The 27,299-nt window shown below is 38.2% G+C and overlaps 1 protein-coding gene across 5 annotated transcripts in view; it reads left to right on the top strand.

Moving 5' to 3' along the window:
• MYO16 (myosin XVI) overlaps positions 1-27,299 on the top strand; it is a 517,195-nt gene that overhangs the window by 330,887 nt on the left and 159,009 nt on the right. For all 5 annotated transcript variants that reach the window (XM_075918615.1, XM_075918625.1, XM_075918604.1 and 2 more), the window contains exons 17-20: positions 18,704-18,815; positions 23,880-23,997; positions 24,732-24,803; positions 25,674-25,815. In XM_075918615.1, coding sequence (XP_075774730.1) covers positions 18,704-18,815; positions 23,880-23,997; positions 24,732-24,803; positions 25,674-25,815 — 444 coding nt within the window. The remainder of the gene's footprint in view (positions 1-18,703; positions 18,816-23,879; positions 23,998-24,731; positions 24,804-25,673; positions 25,816-27,299) is intronic.

Genomic DNA, 27,299 nt, shown 5'->3' with positions numbered 1-27,299 from the left:
CAGCACGAGAGAAATTATGTTCGATCATATAAATGATCTTTGTGTTTTAATTATAAGGTTTGCCACTAACTTTTCTATTCTATCACTTTGTAGATTCTTACCCCTCTACTTCAGCATGTTTTGTTTCATTCCATGCACATGCCAGCTGCTTCTTTGGCTTGGCATGGTATCATTTACTATTTCTTTGATTGAGGGAGCCTTTGTTTCCTCCTTGTACTCTCAGCATGATAGGGAAAACACATGCAGAAAATAAGAACAGGATAATCTGACTGTGGCATAAATGACAAAGAAAGGGAGGTAAAAAAAGAAAATATGTTTAACTCAAGAGGGAGAAAACACAACTCAGTAATTAAATGTGTTTTTTTAAAAGAAGAATTCTGTTCAAAGAACCAGTGTTTGTACAGAAGCTAGGGTACTCAAGGTAGACCATGTGTTTATCAGAACACTAAACATATAATGAAGTAGTATTTGAAGCTGGCTGATTGAAACAAAGAAAAGTACAATAACAACCGTAGCGTGAACCAAATGTTTTTGGAATTTTGTTTTGTAAAAGATTTGTTTGAAGATCTCATAGCCTCAAGTCTCTGGCCTAAATTTGTCAGTATATAAGAGGGTGAACCTCTTCTGAAGGTCAGTAGAAGTTACATCCACTTACCCTAGGGCTAAATTTGTTCGTATGTGTTAAAGAAATCAAGATCTGAGAGTTATTGAGGAAGAGTGATATTTCAGACATGCATGGTACCGGATCCAGGAGAGGAGAGACTCTCTGACCATTATTTGCATTCACCTTGTCTACAGTCTGCAGTGGAGCCTCCTGATTAAGTTAGAAGAACTTTAGTGCTGCCCTTATGTACATTGACAAGTAAAGTCAGTCAAGATCACCATGGCATGGCATGCTCTGACCCTAACCTTTCCTCTGGGAACCCCCTTTCCTCAGCATCTTGTGTACATTGAGGAACTTTAATTAGAATAATTACCCAAGTTGGCCTTTGGCCAGGATGTAGGTTTTCCAACCATATACATGTAAAACATGCTATGAGAGTGTTAATAACCACAAGTAAGGTTAACTATCTTCTAAAAAATTGCACCTCCATCAGCCTTGCCTTTGTGTGCTATTTTGGGTCCTCAGTTCAGTACGGCCTCAGAGCATTACATGATGAATCATCATCACCAAGGTGGTTTTTGGTGCTCCTCTATCCCAAATATTGATACCGCTCATCTATGCTTAGCTTGATGTATCTAATACAGTACAATGGAATACAATGTGTTATAGCTATAGGTTGTATAAGAACTAGGGGTCACCAATTGAAATTAATAAGTAGCAGGTTTAAAACAAACAAAAGGAATTTTTTCTTCACGCAGCACACAGTCAAGCTGTGGAACTCCTTGCAGAGGATGTGGAACTCCTTGCAGAGGAAGACCAGAACTTTAACATCATTCAAAAAATAACTAGATAAATTCATGGAGGCTAGGTCTATCAATACTTATTAGCCAAGATGGGTTGGAATGGTGTCCCTAGCCTCTGTTTGTCAGAAGCTAGAAATGGATGACAGGAGAGGGATCACTTGATGATTACCTGTTCTGTTCATTCCCTCTGGGGCCATCTGGCAATGTCCACTTTTGGAAGGCAGGATACTGGGCTAGGTGGAACTTTGGTCTGAGCCAGCATGGCTGTTCTTATATTCTTATGTTATGTTCTTATATCAAATAAGGCATTCAAAACAGATAGCAACACTGACCAGTCACAGCTTCAGTTCACTTTGGTTCATAAGTAGAGGCAGAATGGTTCAGGATGCTTGGAATGCTTACAGCATCTTGGCACATACACAGCTTCTTAAGCCAGGCAAAGATACAGACAAGTATGGCGGTCATTTAGGTCTCTGATCTGGAGAAGAATATGACTGTAAGGGTTAGAGATGGTTCTGGAGGAAGAAGGAATGTCAGCAGTTTTTTGGGCTTGTTAGTATACCATCCTGACCTGTGACCTAGCCTGCAACAAGACCTGTAGTTAGTGAATATAAAGATTCAATTTTCTGCCGGACAACATAGAAAAAAGATGGGGAAAGGAATTAATTTAAGTTAATTCTAATTTCCGCAATGAACTGTTCAAATGAAAGATATTTCCCTAAAATCAGAAATATAGTGGTAACATGTATAATGGATATTCAGTATTAAACAAGATAACCTGGGGCCTAAAATACTGTAAATGCCATCTGATGAACAACCAGCATTTGTAACAGCAATTACAGAGAAACATAATGTATAACTTGTGACAAATATTGATATCATTTTATATCTGCTTTAATTTTGGGGAAATGTAACAAACCATTGGGTATATGTAAGTATACTATATTGGTGTGTTACATCTTAGTATTAATCTTACACAGTAATTACAGTGTTGATTTTGGCAGTACAAAGATGCCAGATTTATAACTTGTTTTACTTAGCTAAAATAGGGATTGACCAGATTGAAAATAGTGCTAGCCACATTGAAAAAAACCTGTGTTGTCTTGTCAGGTTAACAATCTTACTGTATAATTTAGAAATATGCATATGTCTGTCTGCTTGTGAGTTTGTTCAAGAACTCCTCCTAAATGATAAGAAATAGGGCCACCAGATTTGTTTGCAGCTTCCTCTTATAACTTAAAGCAATGTGAGGGTTTGGTTGTGCCAGGATGATGGTATATGTATGGAATTTGATTGTTTCTCATAAAATGAGAAGAGAAGGGTCTGGCAGGAGGAAGTTATACTGAAGAATGGCCGTGGGGGGTAGCAAGAAGCCAGCTTTGGGGACTGGGACAGCTATAACCCCATGGGGCCAGAAGGGGGTAGGGGTGGAGAAAGGGACAGCTCTCTACTATATATCTTAGGCTATGTCTACACATCAACATAGCCCACGTGTACACGGATGACCGTTATTTTGACATAATATTGAAATACTGTCAAGCTGGGGGACTTCTTACTCTGACTCCTTTAACCCTCATTTCTTGAGAAGTAAGGAAAGTTGGCGGAAGAATGTTCTATTTCAAAATAAGTGCTGTGTAGACAGTACCATAACTCAAAATAAGCTACACCATTGACGTAGCTCAATTTGTGTAGCTTATTTCAAGTTAAGCTCTGCTGTGTAGACGCACCCTTGGAGAGTTTGTCTGTTTGTCTAGGTATCTATCTATTCCCTAGCCGGAGGACATGCACTCCTCCCCTGGCTGTGCCCACTGCAGCTACAGCAGGCATGAAGAGGCATTTCTCATCTGGCCCCAAGCTGCTGTACTGAGAGAGAGCTGGGGTAGTCCTCTCTCCCCAGGGCAACCTGCATACTGAACCTCTTATCCCCATCCCCACCCCAGAAAGGTGTTTTAAATAAAGAAAAACAAAAGTTATTTGTGTAAAGGACCTGAGCAACGGCAGGTAAATCTTCTAGTAAGTTATAAAAGATATCATTCAATAGGAAATTTTAGTTGGAGAAAAATAATATGTTAGAAAAAATGTGGAGGTTGATTTTAGTCATTAAAATTCTCTACTACTTAAAAAGAGCACATAGGGTAACTAATCCCTTCTGATTTGTTGGGATATTGAAGTTAAATGTCCTGTCAGGGTCTCAGCAATGATGATCTTGAACATAAATTTTTAATCCCTTTATCTGCATTTTGTCTGACATACAAGCTTGTTAAGAACTTCTATTGCTACAAGAAACATGCCTTGACATCCTATTACTTGTGACCACTTCTTTATTGTTGGTTTTGTAACAGTCAGCTGTCCACTGTTCTCAGTCATACATAAGTAAATCAAATTCATTATTAGATATACATTTGCCTTTTTTTCCCTGACTTCTTAATAGCCTCTGTGCCCTGATGCAGTCTGTCCTTCTGAGGTCACTTTGTTTTCATCAGCTGTGGGTGTCTTTGCATTATTTCCACTTCTGAATTTCCTGTTTCAACAACCTTACTGAGTGAAGAAGGATATTGAAACAAGTGAAGCATCCTGAAAACTCATCTAATAAAACTAATCTAACTAGATTTACCCCAGTGAATGTTTATTTTTAAAACTATGTGGTGAAACTAGGTTGATCTCAGTGGAGAGGAAATAATCTGGAATAATAGGAAACAAACTGTCATATTACGTGGTTGTGGTGTTGATTGTGGAACCTATCTTGCAAACACATAATTATAATATTCTCTCTTCACTTCCCACTTCAACTCCCCACTTATATGTGAAAGGAGAAGGGCTGCTCTGAGACATAATTTATTCTGTCCTCTTCTTTATTCTATGTGCCATATTTTTTAAAGCAAACCACAAAATGCAATACAAACCTGACCGCTCTACAGAATTATAGAGCACACTGGATATCTATAGAAATCCCCTCTGATTTGTTTAATGATTCAAGTTAAATTGTATACTTCGTGGTACTCAGTCATGATTACCTCAGACTGTTTTCTACTGTTCACAAAATACAAATCCTTGTATGTAAATACAGTATCAGTTACAGCAGTAAACCATAACAGGGTGTGCCTTTGTGAATTTATTGGTGAAGCCACCAGTGCATCATAAGAACGGCCATCTTGTCAGACCAAAGATCCATCTAGCCCAGTATGCTATTTTCTGACAGTGGCCAATGCCAGGTGCCTCAGAGGGAATGAATAGAACAGATAATCATCAAGGGTGTGTCTACACAGCAAAGTTATTTCGGAATAACACCTGTTATTCTGAAAAAATTATACGAGCGTCTACACATTAATTCAGTTATTTTGAAATAATTTTGAAATAACGGATGGCTTATACCACCTTCTGTAAACCTCATTCAATGAAGAATAATGCCTATTTTGAAACAGCTATGTCGAAATAAGGTAGATGCTCCACTACTGCTATTTCAAAATAGCCTCTCACCAAGGCCATTCTAAATTATTCCTTCTGGGGCTCTAAATTGAGATAGAATGCCTACATTAGGGAAGCCTGCCTCCGATTTATTTTGAGGCTTCTCTACAGTGTAGATGTGCTATTTCAAAATAAGCTATTTTGGAATAACAATTCCAGAATAGCTTATTCCAAAATAGCTGTGCAGTGTAGATGTAGCCCAAGTGTCACCCATTCCCAATTTCTGACAAACAAGGGGGCTATGGGCACTACCCTGGCTAATAGCCATTGATGGATGAATTTATCCAGTTCTTTTTTTGAGCCCTGTTAATGTCCTGGTCTTCACAACATCCTCCAGCTAAGAGATCCACGGGTTGTCTGTGTGTTGTGTGAAAAAAATTGCCCAGTACTGAAGTTAGAGTAACTGGTCTGTAATTGTCAAGAATACCTTTAGAGCCCCTTTTGAAAATTGGTGTTACATTTTCTGTTTTCTAGTCATTTGGTAAAGAAGCTGATATAAAGGATAATTTAAACTACAGTTAGTAGTTCTGCAATTTCACATTTGAATTCTTTCAGGACTCTTGGATGACTGCCATCTGGTCCTAGTGACTTGTTACTGTTTAGTTTATCTATTTGTTCCAAAATCTTATCTTATGATATTTCAGCCTGGGACAATTCTTCAGATTTGTCACTTAAAAAGGAGGCTTAGGTTTGGGATTGTCCCTAACATCCTCAGCCATAAAGACTGATGCAAAGAATTCATTTAGTTTCCCCGCAATGAACTTACATTTTTGAGTGCTTCCTTAGCATCTCAATTGTCCAGTAGCCCCACTAATTGTTTAGCAGGCTTCCTGCTTCTGATGTACTTAAAATTTTTTGTTTGCTATTACTTTTTGAATTTTTGGCTAGCTGTTCTTCAAACTCCTTTTTTGGCCTTCCTAATTATATTTGTATACTTAATTTGAAAGAGCTTATGCACCTTTTTTCTTTTCCCCAGTAGGATTTAACGTCCACTTTTTAAACTATGCATTTTTTCTCTCACTGATTCTTTTACTTGGTTGTTAAACCACAGTGTCACTTTTTTGGTTCTCTTACTATGTTTTTTAATTTGGGGCATACATTTAAGTTGAGCCTCTTCTCCACTAAAGAATAATGCCAACAAACTACCAAGTTTTGATTCAGGAAAGTCAATTCCCTTTTATGCTGATGCAAATCATTTGAAGTCATTGGGATTTAAGACCTTGCTTCTTAAATGCTTTCCTGAATCAAATCCCCAAAGTGTAACCTGGAATGGTTTATTTCTGGATGAATGTAGCTCACTGATGATAGTATTTTGCCATTTATATAAAATTACTTGAGGGTGTGGTGCCTTGGAATGGGAGATTTAATGTCAAAGTAATGATTTTGGAATGTGAAGTAAGATAAGAATCTTCAGTGTTAAGAATTCTACGTGCTTTAGAAAGTGGGTTCTCATCAGCACTTATGAGTTAATTAATTACAATGCAAAAATCACTGCAGATTAATTTATGAGACATATGCAGAGTTAATTATTTTTACAGATGTGTTTACTACTGATTCTTAACTTGGTTATATTATCTCATTTGTGCACATGTGTGTGTAATGTAATGTTTATGGCCAAGGCCTTGAGAAGGAAATTTGGGTGTATCAGTTTTTGGGTGGCAACTTGATATATGTGTATTATTGGAGGGAGGAGGAGGACAGTTGAGTCTGTTTCTCCTAAATCTGCTGTTCTCAAACATACGATGGTCTCAGAAGGGTAGTCGTGTTAGTCTGTAACTTTAAAAGAGCTTTCGTAGGCAAAACCCATTTCTTCAGATATCTCATCTCATCTGAAGAAGTTGGTTTTGCCTACTAAAGCTCATGATACAGTATATGTGGAGGTTAGCCTCTAAGATGCCACAGGACTACTGTACAATATCAGATAGTACACAGATAGATTTAAAGTATAATAGCAGAATAAGAATACACTATGGCTACGTCTACACTGGCATGATTTTCCGGAAATGCTTTTAACGGAAAAGTTTTCCATTAAAAGCATTTTCGGAAAAGTGCGTCTAGATTGGCAGGACGTTTTTCCACAAAAAGTGCTTTTTGCGGAAAAGCATCTGTGGCCAATCTAGACGCGCTTTTCCACAAAAAAAGCCCTGATCGCCATTTTCGTGATTGGGGCTTTTTTGCGGAAAACAAATCTCTGCTGTCTACACTGGCCCTTTTGCGCAAAAGTTTTTCGGAAAAAGACTTTTGCCTGAACGGGATCAGCGTAGTATTTCCGCAAAAGCACTGACAATCTTACATGAGATCATCAGTGCTTTTGCGGAAATTCAAGCGGCCAGTCTAGACAGCTGGCAAGCTTTTCTGGAAAAGCGACTGCTTTTCCGGAAAAAGAAGCCAGTCTAGATACAGCCCATAAGTGTGCCCTAAAGACAGTTATAACTAGGTGAGGGTATGTCTACACTACCCCGCTAGTTAGAACTAGCGGGGTAATGTAGACATACCGCACTTGCAAATGAAGCCCGGGATTTGAATTTCCCGGACTTCATTTGCATAAGCGGGGAGCCGCCATTTTTAAATCCCCGCTGGTTCGAACCCCGTGTAGCGCGGCTATATGGGGCTCGAACTAGGTAGTTCGGACTAGGATTCCTATTCCAAACTACCAGTACACCTCGTAGAACACCTCGCTACACGGGGTTCGAACCAGCGGGGATTTAAAAATGGCGTGGAACGAGGTGTACCGGTAGTTCGGAATAGGAATCCTAGTCCGAACTACCTAGTTCGAGCCCCGTGTAGCCGCGCTACACGGGGTTCGAACCAGCGGGGATTTAAAAATGGTGGCTCCCCGCTTATGCAAATGAAGCCCGGGAAATTCAAATCCCGGGCTTCATTTGCAAGTGCGGCATGCCTACATTACCCTCCTAGTTTGAACTAGGAGGGTAGTGTAGACATACCCATAGCCTGTTCAATTTTTAACTTTTAGATGTGGGACACTAGATTTAATTTTTAGATCAATTATTCTAAATATTAAATAAGTAGTGAATTCTGAAGAAATCTCTTGACCCTAATTATCTTAATTATATCTACCAAGTAACCTAATGAGAAAGAACAAGTCTAAACAAAAGAATATAAAGTCATTCCAAGCTGAAGGAGCAAAGTTCAACCAGTTTCTGAAACAATGCTGAACATGGATTGGTCCTGTCTGCACTCGCAGGCCCTAACCTGTTTTCTGCACCTGTTCAGCAGCATTCATTGTGTATTTCTAGTGTGTATCAGACTTTTGAGTGGGACCACAATGGAAAACATATATTAAAAATAATCTTCTATGATATAAATCTGGAGTAATTGCATTCAAGTGTAAAAGTGAGTCACTATAAAAGTGGGATTTGGAATAATAATACCATTTGTGTAATGATTATGAAACTTCCATGGAGGTTAATAGGAGTTCCACACAGTTGACAGTGAACACTATAGGATATCTCTATTTCTCTCTCTGATGCATATCATTCTGTGATTTCATAGAAATAATCACACTTTATGAGAAAATTGTGATTCTTCATCTTATTCTGAAACGACAATACTTTTCTTGGGAAGCATTGTTGGCACCATCCACAAACCTGATACACATAAAAATAAGATTTCTGCATATATTCTTAGGAATATAATAGTTATTAGAAATAGAATAGAAACTGGCTTCTTTTCCAAAGGAAGTTGTAGTGGCTAATAAGTCTTAGTCTAACCGCATTTGGTATTTTCTACAAAAATAAAGATCAAACTGAAGAAATTCAGCTTGATACGTGACTACAGCATCTGGTACAGTGCATGAGGACTCCAGTTGTAGTAAAGCATTAATCAGTAATTTCTTATTGTAATTTCTTTCAGTTGTGCAAACATAAATCTATAGTAATTGAACACTTCTTTTAAAGATTTGCAGAAGAATTTAACTCGTAAAAATATCAAGGAAAAACTTTATCGATTGAACTGTGCACTGGTTATCTGCTTTAAGGCTACCTTACTTCAAACATATGTTTTAGCCTTTGATGTGCTGAGTTTAGAACAATAAAAGCAAAGAATATCCAATGTGGACATCACAAAATTCAAAAGGCTCTCCATGAATCTTAATTTAGGAATTTTATGTTGATCTAAAATCAATAGGGCTATATTCATTTTAAAATAACACTCTGTGCAATAGTCATTAAAGAGATTTATGTAGCTGTACAATTTGTAGTAATTTTACCTCGGGTAACTTGGTTCAGATAATGTAGGGTTTGTTCATACATTAAGTTGGAAAGATGATGACACAGGAAGAGACAGTAAAATTATTCCCCCTTCCCTGCAAGAAAAAAGCTAGAAGCTGTTCATTATCATGTTCTGCAATTGTCATCGGCTTTATTGATGTCAACTGTTTTGTTTTGTTCTTATCTCGTTTCTGTTTACATATCAAACAGTACTAAGTGCAGGGCAGCTTTTCCCCACAAAACAGAGTACATTGTCCTCTCCTGTTCACATGATAGCTCTAAATGGGAAAAAAAAGTTTTTGTAATCTGCTATCCTGTGACTTCATGAATGTGGCATGGATTGGTGGGTGGGTTGTTATTCATGGGCTTTTTTTTAGGTAATATCACATACTTACATGATACTTTTTATCCTAATATATTTGAAAATACTTAGCTAAATGTGTGTGGAACCATGAAGTTGTTGGTCCTTAGGCAAAACTCGCATCAAAGTCATAGGTCCTCTATTCTCATGAAGATCCTCAGGATTTAGTAAAATATATATGAGAATAACTTCATTCAGAGCTAAAATGTGTCCAGTTTTAGAGAAAGACTTAGCAACAGCAGTATTAACCAGCTTCTTTAGGACAGGAAGATAAGAGTATTGTATGTGCCTGAAACTGCTTGTCTGCCTCTTAGCATACCGTTTGTATAGTGGTAACCGTTAAAAATATTATAATTTGCCATGAGTTGGCACATGAGATATTCTAGTATTCTCTTTAACCACTGTATTTTATAGGAAATAAGGTCAAATAAGATAAACAAAACACGTATTTCTTGCCCAGAGAGAGATCTGCTTATTTAATAATATTTTGAATTTACATAGTAGAGGCTGTTCTTGGAGATTTCAATGAAATGTATTAATATTAATTAATGGAGACTAGAAATACTTCTCCAAGGTAGGCAGAAAACATTCTTTTTTTGAATGGATGAAGAAAGTGAGGTTAGATAATTTACTCAAGATCACCTTGGAAATCTGTGGCAGTGTTGGAAATAGAAGAAGGTCTTCTTACTCCTTGTTTGCCCCTTTTACTGCAAGATATGTCTTCTTCTCTCTCACTATGGAGTCAAAGGAAATCTTAGTGTTTCCTGTTGTATATAATATGTAGGTGAACAAAAGCTATGTATCGATAGCACAGGTATTTTACTCACATACAGCACCTTGCATGCTCAGCACTAAGCACATGCTTAAATGTTTTATTGAATCAAGCCCTGATTCACATGTGGAAAGCAGGCACAGTCCTACTTCACACTATAGAAATAAGTGACACTAAATAATCCCGATTAGATCTGTTTCATTGTCCTGGTGACCTGAAGTCATTGCATATTCTGTTATGTCATTATGCACACATTGTATTTGTTTTTAGAGTAATCAATGCAACTAACTATAACATTTCATGGAGATTAGCATAGGAAGGATACATTTATATGCTTGTTACTGACCCATTTTAATTAAAATCAAGGTGTAATAAAAGCCTTTTCAAGTCCACATGTACGTGAAGGGATTTATTTAGGCTAATCTAAACCACTTAGTCAAAGAGATATGCTCTTTTCTAGGATAAAGCAAGATGTTTTTGTTGCATGAACTGCAGGTGCACTTTCCTGCCATTGGCCTAAAAAGCCGAGAGACTCATAAACTAGGTCAGGCAAAACAAGCAATGAACCCATTGCTTTATTTACTGTTTGTCAGCAGAATTTCAAAGAATTCGGGTACCTCTGTGTTTGGACAGGTTCTCAGGAAATCTTGTCAAGGTCAATGAAGATCTTTTGAAAAAACAACAAAACATTACTTCACCCTGCATTGTGAATTGCTTTGACAGAGTAGTGTAAACTGTCTTTGAAAAATTATTGTGTGACAGAGAATTCACATGTAATCACAGATGATATGTAGAAAAACAAATAAAATTGTTCTACCTTGTACAAAAAATGGGATCCCAGCTTTTATGCCTATTTTGAATTATTGAAAAAAATTTGATTACCTTTATCTGTCACCTTTCATTTTTTATACACAATATTTTAGAAATTTACAGTGAGGATCTTGACAGTGCAATTTAGAAAGACTTCAGATTTGGAAAATATTATTTTAAAACCCCTATTTTTCATTACATGATTAAGAGATAGTATCAATTTCATTTTATTTGTTTACTTTCAAATATTTATACCTTTTCTGTCTGCAGATAAAATTCCTTTGCCTACCGATTTTGACTGTCTGTTAGCAAAAAATAGGACTTTGTCTAAGTATTAGATAAAAAAAAACAGTATTGCCCCACTTCCACTAGGAACTCTGGCAATCCATACCAACAGATTTCTACATATAATTGAAAGGAGGCAGATGAACCAGAAGACAGAATAGCCCTCACCACAAAGAATCATAACTCCCCACAAGAGCCAGTTTACACTTTATTAGCATCTGCTTCTCGCTGAAGCACTCAGCTTTCTCCATACAACCTTTTTCCCTCAGGAAATGATAGAGAAATGGGGGAACTAGGGTTGTCTTATAACAACTACTGTGACTTAATGACCAGAAACAAACCACTGGCCTGTGGTCTATGTGCCACAAGGTTTGTTATCCTTTATCACAAATGGGAAGGCTCTTTGTGTTGGTTGCTTTGTGTGCTATTGTAGGGGAGTTGCGGGGAGCTCAGATGCCCCATGTTTCTCCTTTAATTCAAGTGTTGTCTTTGAAACAAAATGAGTCTTTTTTTGTATCGTGCACATAGTAGTTACTGCTAAAATTCAAACACAGTGGCTATCAGCAGGAACATTTGCTCACTACAATTAAAGTTTAGGAGTTATTCAAGGCAGCAAGTAAACATTGCCTAGCTAAATGTACCACATAAAGATATATTACTGGGGCTTATTGTCAAATTGCTCCTTCAAAACCACCCTGACTTAAGACCCTCTAATTGCCCTTGTTTTTGACTGCTCAAACTCAGAAGCCAGTCTATCTATCTCAGCACTCCATCCCAAGGAAACTTTTTGCCCTTTGCTTCACAAACGTTATGCAGAACATAGCAGGCTGCTATGACCATCAGAATATTTTCCCATTGAGGTCCAACGTGCCAAAAAGGCAGTGCCAGTGAGCTTTTAAGCTGCCAAAGATACATTCAACAGTCATTCTGAACCTGCTGAGAATGTTGTTGAAGCATTCCTTGCTGCCCTCTAGGTTCCCAGTGTAAGGTTTCATATGTCATGTAAACAAGGGGTACTCTGGGTATTCCAGAATCATTATGAGGATTTCCACATCCTTTACTGGAATCTTTTCATCTGAAAAGAAATTCCCAGACTGAACCTTTCTACAGTCCAGTGTTCCTCATGATGCATACATCATGAATTTTCCCAAACCAAACCACAATGATGTAAATAACCATTTATGGTGATCTCTCAGCACCTGTAAAACCTTGGAGAAGTCGCCCTTTCTTTTGATATACTCTGTAACACAATGGTCTGGGGACAGAACTGGGATATGCCTGCCATCTGTCACCCCATTACAGTAAGGGAATTGCTGCAAAACTATCAATTATTTCCTGTGCATTACCCAGAGTCACAGTCCTTCATAGGAGGAGGCATCTAATGGTCTTGTACACTTGCATCACTATAACCTCCACAGTGGATTTTTTAACTCCAAACTGATGTGACTGACCAGTAGCAGCTGGATTTGCCACACTATGATTGCCACTCAGTTTTCCACTAATAGGGCTGAGGCAAGTTCTACCTGTTCTTTTGGGAGTGTAGAAATAGTTTTGAAATTGTTACAGGGTAGGCCATTGTATTAGAAGAAAGATTAGAAAGATAAAGCTATATAGTTCAGTCTGTTCAGTTTTCAAGTAACTATTTTAATATAAAACAGCACCATATTTTACTTGGTGTCTGCGCTGTAATACAATTATTGATCTGTTTATCTTCTCAAACAAATCCTGTTTTGTGGATCAGCTAAATTTTTCTTTTTGAAAAAAATAGTTGATCACGTTCTTAAATTAAAACTTTTCTGTGTGCTGATAATCTCTCTGGTTACATTAGTCCAGGGCAAATGTTGACATGATAGCATTTAAACAGATGGTCAGACATTCAGTGGAAAGTAGTTAATTATTAGAACTGTACAGCTTGGATGTGAATATCACTTGTCTGAGCCACTACCATCAGCCAAAAGGTTCAGTTTAAGAATGTTTAAATCTACCACACTGTGTTAGGCCAGTCTGTGACTTGTTCTATAAGGCGCACACAGATATGCAATTTAATGGTCAGTGAAAGTAAAGTAATTTCATGTATGCAAGACTTTAGAAGTTTCCTAAATGCAACCTGTAAAAAAGCAAACATTACAGGAAATGCCAGTGCCTCTGTTGTACCTGGTCCGGCACCCTCGGGACGGGACCAGTCCTGGATGAGGGATTTTGCTGAACCAAGGGAGGTTATATCTAGACCCCTGCTACTGGCCCTCCAACCCTGGATGGCTGCTCTGCTCGTCTCTGTCCCACTTTGCCTGGCATTCCAGGCAGCCCAGCACACTGAGCTCCTGGCCCTGCTGGACAACCCTGCTGCAGTGTGCCAGGCAGCCCCACTGAGCAGCCCCAATGGGGTGTGCTGGGCAGCCCCATTGCAGTGTGCCATGCTCCTGGCCCTGCCCGGCAGCCCCACTGTGGTGCACCGTGCTCCCAGCCCCTCTGACAGATCACTGCCTGCAGCCCTGCCAGCCTACAGGACTCCTATGCACCAGCGCTTCACCAGGACTCTCTGGTCCTGGAATATCCGCAGTCCTACCAGACCACAGATGTTGCTGAACCAGAGTCCCAGTTTACAGAGGTTCAACCTGTAGTATTCTCTTTTTTTTCACTGCCTCTCCCCCACACTTCAAAGATTTTCAATAACAAAAATAAGAGAATTTTTCAGCTAATAGGTCACATTGGATTTGTATCTATCTCCACATTTCCTGAAAGCCATTCTGAATAGAATCTGCACTCAAAAACAGGGTTTACTACTGAACTTTGAAAACTCAGTCTGATGCTAAATATGAAGTTTGAACAGTGTTGCAGTTCAGGGCAAGGAGGTCTACTTTAGGCTCTCCACTCCCCAGCTGTCGCTGATCTTGGGCAGAGACCCACATCGTTTTCTCTCTTGACTGTGGTTTTTCCAGGTTGTGTGATTCCCTGCCTAAACTATGTTATTCCCGACATTTGCACTTTGCTTCTTTGAAGGCTTATGAAAAGTTTTAATTAACTTCCCTTACAAGTTATCACAGTACTCTTTCTAAGCAACCATACTTATTTTTAAGGAGAAGATATTACAGAAAAAAATAAAACCCACGAAAGAGTTTCACCACAATAATGCAGAAATAGCTTTCCTCTCCCTCCCTTCCTGCACCTTTCTCTCCTCTCTGCAGTTTCTTTGCAATTTTGAAATGGTGATGGGAACAAGCCTGTAAATAAACTGCACCATTGGATACTGAATCCAGGGTCTCAGAGTTACTTTGTGAACTTAGCAGGGGCAGAAGCCCAGGTGGCTGTTACTAGTTGAATATAATCCTGGCCCATGAGAATACGCAACTTTTGTACATAATACAGTATACTCCAAAGATACTTAGTTCAGTAAGGTTTTTCAAGGGTATTACAGGAAATTGCCACATCTGTCGCAGGCAGTTTGTCCTGTTTAATATACTTAGTTGATTAAAAAATATATATGGACAAATTACATTCAACCTCAAAGACCTTGACCTCCAACCCCCTTTAAAAGACTGATTTTTTTTAAATGTTCCTGGGGAAGTGCTTGTCCCTGCCTTCCTAACTCTCACCGGATAGATCTTGTTATTATATCACATAAGAACTAATTCTTCAGCAATTCGCACAGTAAGCTTTGGCAGCAATCAAATTTGTTGGTAATAAAATTAGAGGGGTGGCAAATGTGTAGTGACCCCCCCCCAAAAAGTAAAAGGGAACAGTCTTGCAATGAGATGACATTCAGTACTAATAAATGTGAAGTCACGGGCACCTAATTGTCTACTTGGTATTGAAGCCAAGGGTTACCTTTTCTTCCTATCAGGACAGAGGATATATTTTAGTAGAGTATGGCACCTAAGCCTGTAAACCATTATTCCCACTGGAATAATTTCTTGCCTGCAGTCAGATATCTGCAGGTGAAAGTTCTTACCGTTCTGCCTGCAGAGAACTGTGAGCACAAGTTTTGGAAGCTGAAGTTGTATCCACAATAGAGAATCTTTGGGAAACAATGAGCTAAAACTAATAGCAATGAGGGAGGAATTATTGTTCAGTGGTTAGAGCACAGGGCAGGTAATGATGCAGTTCTGCGTTCTGTATCCAGCACTATTGCTGACTCACTGAGTGCCCTTGAGCAAATCAATTAACCTCTCTGCCTCCTGTTCCTCAAATTTAAAATGGTGATAATACTTATCTCCAGTGAGTTGTGACGCTTTAAGATTTGTAAAACCCTTGGAGATCTTTGGATGAAAGGCACTATAGATAGAAAAAAATGCTTTATTCTTAGTATTAAAAATTATGGGCAAGGTCCTCAGCTGGTGTAAATTGATATAGCCTCATTGACCTCCAAGAAACTATACCAGTATACCAGCTGAGGATCTGGCCTAATATTTACTTACTGAAATATATCTCCTTATCACCTATGATTAATATGACCTATTACATTGAAAGGAAATTGTGGCTGGAACACTTAAACACTCTAGTATTAGTGCAGGGAATAATAGATGTATAATGGCTGTAACCAAGTGTAGTTCATAGTAGCACAAAGGTAAGTAATGCTAATATATGAATACCATATGGCAGCCTGTAGTGGACATTTTTAGCCATTTATAATTGCTTCATCAGCAGCAATGTAATTCCATCCCAGTAACTGAAATGTCAAAAAATGAGAATGATCATAAATATTCCAAAAGGCTGACATTTTATGAAATAATTATGTATCAAGTATAGCATTAACAGTAAAGGCTTTATTCACCACCACTTTACTCCAGTTTTACATAGGTGTAACAGAATTGTTTTCATGGAAGATACACCAGTTTAAAATTGGAGTAACACATTGGTGAATTGAGTCCAAAGTCTAGTTGTGTGGTAGAAATAGTCTTCAAAGTATCACAAGATATTGACATCCTGAGTCCATCTGTAGTAGCGGGGCTAAGTATTCTTATAACCAGAAGTGTATCTTTTCTAGCTGCCACTGTTTCTCATCTGGGATAGGTTGAATAACACAAAATGTGGTTTGAGAGTGTTTTGGCAAGTAAGCTCACTCTCTGCTGTTTGCATTTATTTAATGTCCGCTCAGATCTGTAAGCGCTTAACACAATTTTAAAATACTATCAGACATTTAAAAATAGTGAATAGAGCCTTGTGATTTTTAAAAAACTAAATCAAACTCTTTCCCACTAATTCTTACTTTTCAATTTTCCTTACATATCTGGGGAAATGGATGGGTCTTGCAAGATGATCTCAAAGTCAGCAAATTGGTTATTTTATGCTAGGCCAAGAAAGTAAAGAAGTCAATTCGAAAGATGAGCACTCATGAAAATGTCCTGCCTGCAGCTGCCCCCCTTTTTAAATGAGGAGGGTTCCTTATCATGTGCCTGTACTGCTCACAACTGTGGTAAAACATTAGTAGGAGAGTGGCAGGTAGTTATTTAGGGTGCAATTTTGCAAAGCACTCACCGTTGGCCTAACATTTTTCCTAATGAAGTCAATGAGGGAATGTCTATACTTCCCAGAAGATCGATGCACTGGAGGTTGATCTTCTGGCATTCAATTTAGCACGTCTGGTATAGAATCTAAATCAAAATCTGAGGGTAGCTCCTGGCATCTGGCATTCTTCCTTTTGTGAGGAGTAAGGGAAGCGGATGGGAGTGTTTTCTCCCGTCAGCATCCCACAATGTGGAAGCCGCCAAGTCTCGGCTTAAGGTAAGCCAACTCCTGCATTGCATTTTGCGTCACTGGCGTGGCATATTGCAAGCCAAACTTCCTGGTCTAGTGTAGACCAGGCCTAAGAGTTTTATTTGGCATCAGAGTTTGGCCAACACTGCACTTTGGAAAATCTCACTCTTTGGGTTCTCAGTGTCCAATTAACTCTCAATAAAAGCAGTGACTGTGACAGACGCTAAGCAAAAGTCAATGAAGATTGAAAAAACTCATGCCCTTCCAACACGGGACTCTGAGTTTGCATGAGTTGGGCATTTTTATTAAAATATTTGTGTGAAAGTTCATATAGTAACACTTCAAAAACATTAAAAAGAGCTGATTAACCATGTTGCATAAATAGTAAAGGCATATGATACCATTCTGCAAAAGAGAGAAAATAAGGTGCCAACCATGCAGAGAGAGATATGTAAAGATTCTTACTGAGAGCTGCTGGGTGGTGATCCCTTTTGAAAATCTGGCATGAAGGACACAGTTCTGCTGATTGCTGAGTACCTTCGGTGTTAAGTTAGTGCTCCACAGAATCCGGTCCTAATGGTGTAAGATTTAGAAAGAACTACAGGCGGACCTATCCTGTCATTGGGAATTACTGTGTCTCTGAACACATTTTTCTTCTATCTATGTTTATTGACCACCCATTGAAGCAAGTTATCTCTCTATTATAGACCAAACTTTGGTTGTAGTCTGACTAAATTGGGGGAGTCCATGATGAGACTTTTCCTTCCCAACTGGAATATAGTGTGATCAGGAATTGTCAGAACTCATACCATGGCCAGGCCTGTTTGTTATGGACATTGGACAGCTCAATGTGACAATGCAAACACATTTTCTCTCTTTCATTTTTCAGGGTATGTCTGTAATACAGAGTTTTTTTCGGAAAAATGACTGTTTTCCGAAAATACTTCACTTATGTCCACACTGCAATCGCATTCTTTTGAAAGAAAATTGAAAGAAAAGAGGGGATTTTCCAGCATTGGTAATCCTCTTTCTATGAGGAAGAAGCCTTTTTCCAAAAGAAAAAGGAGTATGTCAAGGGAGAGGGAGGAGGAGGGAAGATTCTGTTCTCTACTGGCAGAAGATCTTAGTGGCATAAATTAAAGCTGTCCCCTTCAGCTTTATCTTGCACTGTGGATATCTGATAATTGAGGAGCTACCATTAGTTCCTTGTCAATCTCTCTTTTTCACTGTGCCTGAGGTCTGCTTGGCTACAGATAAAAATCAACCCTACTGAGTACTTGGAAGAGAACAAATGCGGGGAGTGGGGCATCAGACCACATGAAAATTAAGCAATCTCACCTGACCTCTCAGGAATGTCAGAAATGCACCTTGCAAGTTCAATCCAAATACATGCAAATGTCACAAGGAAAACTTGTGAGCTAATGGCTGTGTATAATAACGGGTGGTTATGCAAGAGCCTAGGGAAACGTAGGAGGTAAACACATTCTGTCACAAATGCCTTTCCCTCAGAGAGGTGAGAGAACAATTCACTGAGTCTCCTGTAAACACTTAAGAACATTATGTACAGGTGTTTGTGTATGACTTGCATTAGTTTGGAAGGCAAAAAAACAACTTTTAACCACGGAAGCTTGATTGTGTGCCAGCCTCATAAAAGCTGTATGCTTTTTTCCCACTGTGCAGGTATCTGAACCAGACTGCACTGGAGGAGACACCAATAACAGTGAACACATTCAACAGAGAGAAATTAGCCATCCTAAAACAAGCTCTAACTGCTTTTGGATTCAATAACCTGGTAAGTCATGCAAGCCAATGAGGTCCATGTCTTTTACCTAGTAATAAGCTGGTCATAAAAAACTCATATTGACAGGTACCCCTCCACACACACACTCCTGCAGAAAATTATAAGCTTGGCCCTTTTTTGTGCCAGTGAAACAAAGTGCTAGTTCACTCCAAGGAAATGACTGTAATCACTTTTAATTAGATACAGCACCAACAATGTAAACCTTTTTTATTCTGAAAGATTCACAAAACAGCTGAAAGTTATAATCTGGTGAAGAATTAAATTACATAATGTCTAACAAGAAACAATCAAATCCCATATGACAAAAACTTTATAAAACCCTTTGGGGATCTTTCCCTTCCTGATTATATCCCTGTCCCTTTTCATTTTGTGAAGCATACATTCCAAATGCTGTCTGATTGCTAGCATCTGAAAAAGGCATATACATAATTAGACACACAACATTATGGTCAATTGACCTGAAAGATTTGACTTCAACTAGCGAAAACAAGGAGCAACTAGTCCTAGAATCCAGAAGGGAAGAAGCAATTCTTGGTTTAGTCCTAAGTTAAGCAAAGGATATTGTCCAAAGAATATAGTTGAACTGATCAGTAATAGCAACCCTAATATAATTGAATTTAAACATTCTTTTTGGGGAGGAAATGATAAAAAAAAAAAACCTCAACACAGTAGCATTTAACTTTACAAGAGGTAACTACTTAAAATGACAAAGTGGGTTAAACAGAAATCAAAAGGTACTATCACAAGGATGTGATGCCTGCTAATTACATAGGAACTATTTAAAAATTATTTAAAAACAACATAATACAGATTCTCACTAAAAGTATACCCCACTTTGGCTTCATGCAGAACAGAAGAGCCAAAAAAACCCATACTGTAAAAATTGGAGGTCAAATCCTGCTGAGGAAAATAGAAAGGAGCATAAATTCTGAATGTCAGGTGTAAAGATATTAGGCAGTCCAACAAAGAATTTGAAGAACATCTAGCTGAGGACAAAAACTAGGAGCACTTTAAAGCAAGAAATTTGCCAAAAAATGTGTGTGATCAGTGGATGACTGAGCTCTAAAGTAGCACTCCAAGGAACAAGACGGTTGAAGAGAATTAGAATGAATTCTTTGCCTCAGCTTTCTCTGCTCCTGAGCCATTCTTCTTAGGTGACAAATGTGAGGATCTGTCTCAGGGTGAGGTGTCAATAAAGGAGGTTTAGGAACAAATGTATAACTTAAAGAATAATAAGTCACCAGGATAAGATGGCATTCACCCAAGAGTTCTAAAGCAATTCAAATGGCAGAACTACTGTCTGTGGTTTGTAACATTTCACTTAAATCAGTCTGTGTACCAGATGGCTAACGGGCAGCTAATGTAATCCCTATTGTTTTAAAGGAAATCCTGACAATTATGAGCTGGTAAACCAGTCAGTTTGACTAAAACTGTAGTAAAGAAGAGGCCTGTCAGACACATAGGCGAATCATATATTGGGGAAGAGTCAACATGGCTTTTGTAAAGGGAAATCATCTCTCACCAATCTATCAATTTTTTTAGGGTGTTGGCAAAGCTATGGGCAAGTGTGCAACATTAGCTATATTGTTTTGGGGAATTCAGAAAGCTTTTGATAAGATTCATCACCAGTGACTTTTGAGCATAGTAAGCAGTCATGGGATAAGAGGGAAGGTCCTCTCATGGATCAGTAACTGGTTAAGAGATACAGAAGAGTAGCCATGTTAGTCTGTTGTTTTAAAAACAACTACTAGTCCTGTGGCACTTTGGAGTTTTATTATAATTTATTATATCATGAGATTTCCACGTTATCATGAGCTCATAATATAGTATACTTGTTAGTCGCTAACCCCTTGTGTACAGTAGGGGATAAGTTCAAATTAAAATACACAACTTCAGCTATGTTAATTGTGTATCTTAAGCTGAAGTATCTTACCTTGAATTTTGGCTCCATCCATACTGAAGGAAGTCAAAGGGAGCACACTCTCCCTTTGTCTTCTCTCATTCCTTGTAGAAGCAGGACTATCGGCATTGACGGGAGCACCCTCTCAGTCTGTATCTGTAGTGTAGACATGGCCTATGGTGCCACAGGACTGTTCATGGTAACAAAAACAGAAAACCAAAGGTAGGACAAATTTTTCAGTTTTCAGAGCAAAGAGAGATAAATAGCAGACAAGGCAGGGAGTTGGAATTGCCACCCCCTTTCAGAGCATCGCAGACACTGAACCAGTTCAGCTCTGGGAACACTCAATTCTAAGGGCTCAGCACCCAAGAAATCAACCCCAAGTGGGACCCAAATCCCAGATAAATCCATCTCATCCCGGGTAAAAGTTTTACATAGAGAAAGCTAATAAGGTTCACTCCCTTTATCAATTAAAGAAAGAGCTGCACAGTGATTGCTTCTCCACTCCCCACCCCCATTCCCCCGGGCAAGTAACAGTTATTTACTCTGGGCCTGATAATAAACAAAAGTGTTTTTATTAAGTATGGAAAGGAGGATTTAAGTGCTTGCAAGTAAAAACAGATCGAAGTAAGTTACTCAATTAAAATGACTAAAAAATTCTTGGTTAGTTCTAATTCACAAAAAAACTTGTTACATGCAAATTCTTACCCTAAACAGCTGTTCTTATTTCAGATAAAAACTTCAAATCAGAGCTGATTTTTTACTCTGACTTGGGTCTACAGCTTCTTCAAAGTTCTTCATTTCTAGGGCTGTCAAGCAATTAAAGAAATTAATCGCAATTAATTGTGTGATTAATCGCGTGTGCTGCTTCTTTGAAATGCTGTGGCAACATTTTAAAGGGGCAGCACCGCAGGAACCCGTGATCAGCTGGATTCCCCCAGCTGACGTCGGGCTCCCTGAAGCACTGCCCCTTTGAGGCGCCGGGGCGGCACTTCAAAGGGACAGCAGAACATGGAGCTGGGTATCAGCTGGAGTGCCCAGCTGATCCCCAGCTCCACATTGCTGCCCCTTTGAAGTTCTGCTCCAGTGTCTCAAACGGGCAGCACAATGTGGAGCTGGGGATCAGCTGGAGTGCCCAGCGGATCCCTGACTCCGTGTTCCGTTGCCACTTTGAAGTGCTGCTCAGGTGCCTCTTATTCCGAACTACCGTTATTCCTCGTGGAACTAGGAAGCCTAGTCCGAACTACCTAGTCCGTGCCGCGTAAAGCCGCGCGGCACGGAGTCCGCACTATCGGACATTTAAAAATGGCGGCGCCCAGCAATATGCAAATGAAGCCCGGGAAATTCAAATCCCGGGCTTCATTTGCAACTCCGGTTGCCTACATTACCACCCTAGTTCGAACTAGGGTGGTAGTGTAGACATACCCGTAGTGTGTTATCTTTTTGAAGAATTATATGAATATTTCTAATTAATCCTCACAATCATTCTGGGAGGCAGGGTAATATTTATTAATATCCTCATTTTAAAGATGGGAAATGTTTATTAAGTGTCTTGGGACACTGAAAATAACTATCTGACCCATCCTCTTGATTTCTAGGGCCACCCAAAATCTTCTGGAGTTGAAGTGTCTCCCAGTGTCGTGTTTGTCAACCTTTCTGAGTCTTAGTTTTCTATAATTTTCCCATCTACACTGATATTGTGGTTTTTCCATTTGTAGATTTCAAATTGTCTAAGAAAGCATTAATACAACTTTTTTATAGTAGCATAACACCTGAGAAGTTTTAACAATTTGTCTGATAAGCATGTATGAATGGTTTAGGTTGCGTGGATCCGGTATATACGAGATCTGTGTCTATCCTGGATCATCTGCAAACTTTTTTGTATCTCATATCAAGTTATGTAGATTTACTGTGCCTTATTTACCCAATCTGAAGAATGGCAGTAATGATATTGGCCAACTTTTACTAGATTATGTGTTGCCTCAGTATGGTTCACTAAATATAAATAAATTATTCATATTGTTCATGGACAAGATAAGAGTACAACTTACAGCTTTGTCATTTTCCGGGGATATTTTGGTAGAAAAAGCAGCAAAGGGAAGAATCACTTTTTACCAGATCTGTTGTTTCTCCAAATGTCTGGGAAGTACTCTGGGGTGAAATTCAAAAAATTATAGAGTTCTGGATAGTTGTTTACAAAGCTCATTCAGCTGCAGACGATGCACAAGCTAAATGTTTACATATTGTGCATATTTTGGCCCTAAGTCTCAAAGAGTAGTTAATATATACGAAGGAAAGCATGTGCATATCTTGTCAGGTTGGGGCTCTAAGAATTAATTTAAGAATTATTTCAGGTAAAACTTATCAAATAACTGTATGATTTTTTAACATTTCTAAGTAATGCAATGTAGCTCTCTCAAGTAAATAAGGGTTCTTAGTCACACAATTTAAATCCAATGTGTTCAATAGTTCTGTAGACCTGAAGGAGGAGTTGTTTTCCGGGGGTAGGGAAAGACTGGTTTTTTGTTTTGGTCTTTTTTTTTAAGATTCACAATAATGTTTTTATAATGGGAAAACAGTTGCTTTTTCCAGTCCAATTTCCTGGACCATCATTTATTTAATTTTAAAAACACTGTTACAAAAATCACAGAAACTATATTTGAAAAATTACAACCAAGAGGTGATAGTTTTTCAAAGTTATGAGCATCTGAAAACAAACAAATAAACAAACTTAACTATAGCTTTCACTCCTTAGAACCTGGTATAATTTGAAGTTTTACACTGTTTGTGAATGTGATTGGCTAAAAAAAACCTGCTATTCACAAATGTAGAATTTATTGCTGTTAGAAATCTCAGTAGGCAAGAAATGTGAATTTCTTGCAAAAATAATACTTCCATACAAAACATTTTATTATTTCTTCATGCTATTTTAAATATGATTTTTATCTCATCAGTTAATTTGATTTACACAAATGTAGAAGTAAATGTCATGTTATGATTTCTAAATGCTAAATCGTCACATTATAAATTAATAGTTTTTAGTTTAACAAATGCCACAGCTGTATACATATAGCACATACACATTTAATAAAGCATCTTCTTTCATTTGTATGCTCAACTGAACTGTTTTTTATATTTGTGTATAAAACATGCAGGAGGTGGAGAACCTGTTTGTAATTCTCTCAGCAATTCTGCATCTTGGAGATATTCAGTTTACTGCTCTGACAGACGCTGAGACAGCATTTGTGTCAGACCTGCAGCTACTAGAACAAGGTCAGTAGAACATGACCTTCTAGTATTGCCTACATTGTCTCTGTTAATAAGGTGATTTCACTAATTCACCAATAGATGGAAACACTGTTCCAGGCAAGCAGAGATCTGCAGCCATAAATTACTGGGGAAACATAATATCCTATTGGCTCCAATACTTTATAAACTACAAATTTTTTTGGCAATGAGCAAAATGCTACTGTGGCAGATTATTAAATTCGGTGTCATACACAATGATGCCATTTGCCAAAAGAAATTTACAGTGCAATATATCCATCCACTTTGGTTGCATGACAACACCGAAGCAATTTGCATTGAATAGAATTCCTTACATTCAGAAATCCTTGCTTTAAAAGATTCTCTTGCTTTGAAGTTGCCCTGTTGGTCACTTACAAATCTCATCAAAGTGGTTTATGAATACAGATTGCCAATAAGCAGCATACCTTAACTCTAATACTAAAGCGATCCTGCCAAGCCCTAGGGAAAGTTCTGTGTAATCTGTATGACTGAAAAAGCTGTAATTTAATATACAGATACATTCAAACTTTACAAAGTCCTGATTATAGTAAGCCGATTTTACGTATTCATTAATTTTGATTACTGCCATGACAGCTCACTCTGCATTAATCTAGAGTTTTTTTCATTGTTTAAAAATAGCAATGAAATAAAAAAAAATCTGTGTATATATTGAACTGAACACATGTTCATATCTTTTCAAAACAACTCTTTTCATTTAGTGGCAGGAATGTTGCAGGTATCGCCAGATGAACTTGCTTCAGCCTTAACAACTGATGTCCAGTATTTCAAAGGTACTTCTTCCAAGTCCACGTTCTAAAAATCAGACATGGTAGCATTTAATTCCTTTTGAGTCTGTCAGAGCTAAAATAGGCTATGTCTACACAACGGGCTTTTTCCTGGATACCAGAGGTATCCCAGAAAAACTCCACCACATCCAGGGAATGCATCTGCTCTTCCACTTTTTTTTGCAATAGAGCAGACGCGCTCTTTTGCAAGCCCTGTCTTCTCTTCCACGAAGAAGAAGAAGAGTTCTTCCAAAAGAGGAGATTTTTTCCGAAATTTGGCCCAGTGTAAAAAGTATCAGAAAATTGTGGAGTGCAATTTGCATACATTTTTCCAATAAAATCTCGTAATCTAGACATAGCCATAGTTAATGGTTTTTTCTCATTTTTTATGAACCAGTAAAGAGACTCGCTCAAGGAAGAGATCAAACCGGGTTTTGTAATAATAGCAACCTATTCTAACACAGAACTCAGCAATAGCTCATAGGGTGACACTGATAGACTTGAACTGTGATGGACCTCGCAAAAATATAGCAAGGTCAAAGACCAGGCCCAGATCCTAATGCTAAAAACCAATGTCAGCAGGAGTGTCCTTTAGAAATTCCATTTCAATAAGTTGTCTGCAACTAGAAATGATCCTGTATGCCACACAAATTTCTTTTTGACTCTGTTCACTTCTGACCTGAGAATTTTTCAAGTATGTTAGTGGAAGCCTTTTGTTATTTGACTCACTAGATCTTTCTATAGAATTAGTACACAACAAGAGCATGGGAAATGAAACACGTGAAGAGGCTGGACAGCAAGATTATTATGATGAAAAATATTTAAAATACAATTTATAATCATGTTTTCTCCTCCTTTTTCTGTTTACTTTCTTAGGAGACATGATCATAAGAAGACACACTATAGAGATTGCAGAATTTTATCGAGATCTTTTGGCAAAGTCACTGTATAGTCGTTTATTTAGTTTTTTAGTGAATACAATCAACTACTACCTCCAGAATCAATATGAGACCAGCAGGTAGGAGCACAGGTGCTAACTAATCTAATTGATGATCTTACATGTTGATGACCTATTTAAAAGAATCTGTCTTATAAAAGGTATACAATGTAGCCATTATTAAAGCATTGCATTATAGTGTTCCAGTTATGCTTAATGATGTTATTGGTCATTCATGGAGTGTTCCAAATCCTTCACTACTTGATGACAAATTGTTTGTTTTGTGCTTGTATGCAAATTAATTTAGAGACCAAAGAGAGGTGACTATTTCTACACCAATGTCTAACATTTATGTATCTAGATAAGGAACTGCATAGAAACCTAGTACAGTAACTGTTCTAACCTGTTGGCCAGCCCTGACATGACACTTCTTTATGTTAGTAGGCATATTGTTTTTTTCATGTAAGACATTAATGTTAGCTTGTATCATCTTCTTTAATGGTGTTTGTTACTACATCATTACAACATCAGATATGGTATTTAACAAGTTGTGACCTGGTTGGCATTTAGTTGGTGTAAAGCTCACTTATTATTCCTCTCAATATCTCATGATAATAGGCAGATTATTAAAACCAAAATTCAGCTCAAAAGCCTTAAAATACGTGTTTAAATTTCAGTTCTGTTTCCATGAAACCATAGGAGTATTTTCTACATGTCAGTAGGTAATCATGTGATTAACTCAAACAAATTGCCATCTGACATGGTTTCTCAGAAAACATGCATGCCCACTGAAGTATATTAATGGAGCTAATTGGGAAAAAATTTCATCAGAATTCAGACAGAAAACTAAGACGAGAAGTCTAATTAGACTGTAATATCTATGTGTCTTAACTAGGATTCAAAATGTCACATGCACACTGATAAAAACTGGCTTTCTCATATATACAAAATAAATGCTGGTTTGGCATTATTCACAAGTGGTAAACCACAAGTGAGTTCTGTGGATTGTCTTTAACAAGCGCCAATAATCCCTTTATACCACAGTCAGACAGGCTGTGTAGCCACAGGTACAGCAGAATTATTAATTTAGAAATATTAATTTGGGGGGTTTTAAAATCCATCAATTTGTAAAGCCATTAGTAAAGCCACCATACCAAAAATCACAGATACTCTGCACCTCTTTCATATAGGCTTTAATGTTATATAAGGGCTTCAAAGCTAGTATAGCTAGACATCAGCAATTCCCCCAATATAAAGGGCTTCCATGGCTCGAGTAGAGCTGTGTACCCACTGTGTGCCAGTGCAAGGGATGTTCAGGAGGCATTCCAAGGTGGAAGGTGGGTTCCCTTGGGATGCTGCTACTGGACCAGCCTCCTTAGAGCCACAGGGTTCCAGTTAGAAGCAATTTCAAGTTGCTCTATATGTACCAAAAGCTGAATTTATCCCTGGTCTGTTCATGATGAGGGAGATATAGTATAGCAGAGAGCCATATTTAGCCCATTACCTTCCTGAGTTTCTTGTGACAACTCAGCTCTGACACAGAGAGGATTGAGGCCATGCTGTCT

Source organism: Pelodiscus sinensis, chromosome 1 (genome assembly GCF_049634645.1).
Source record: "Pelodiscus sinensis isolate JC-2024 chromosome 1, ASM4963464v1, whole genome shotgun sequence".
Lineage (NCBI taxonomy): Eukaryota > Metazoa > Chordata > Testudines > Trionychidae > Pelodiscus > Pelodiscus sinensis.
Note: the sequence above shows the minus strand (reverse complement) of the source record. Positions and strands in the feature narration are given on the sequence as shown.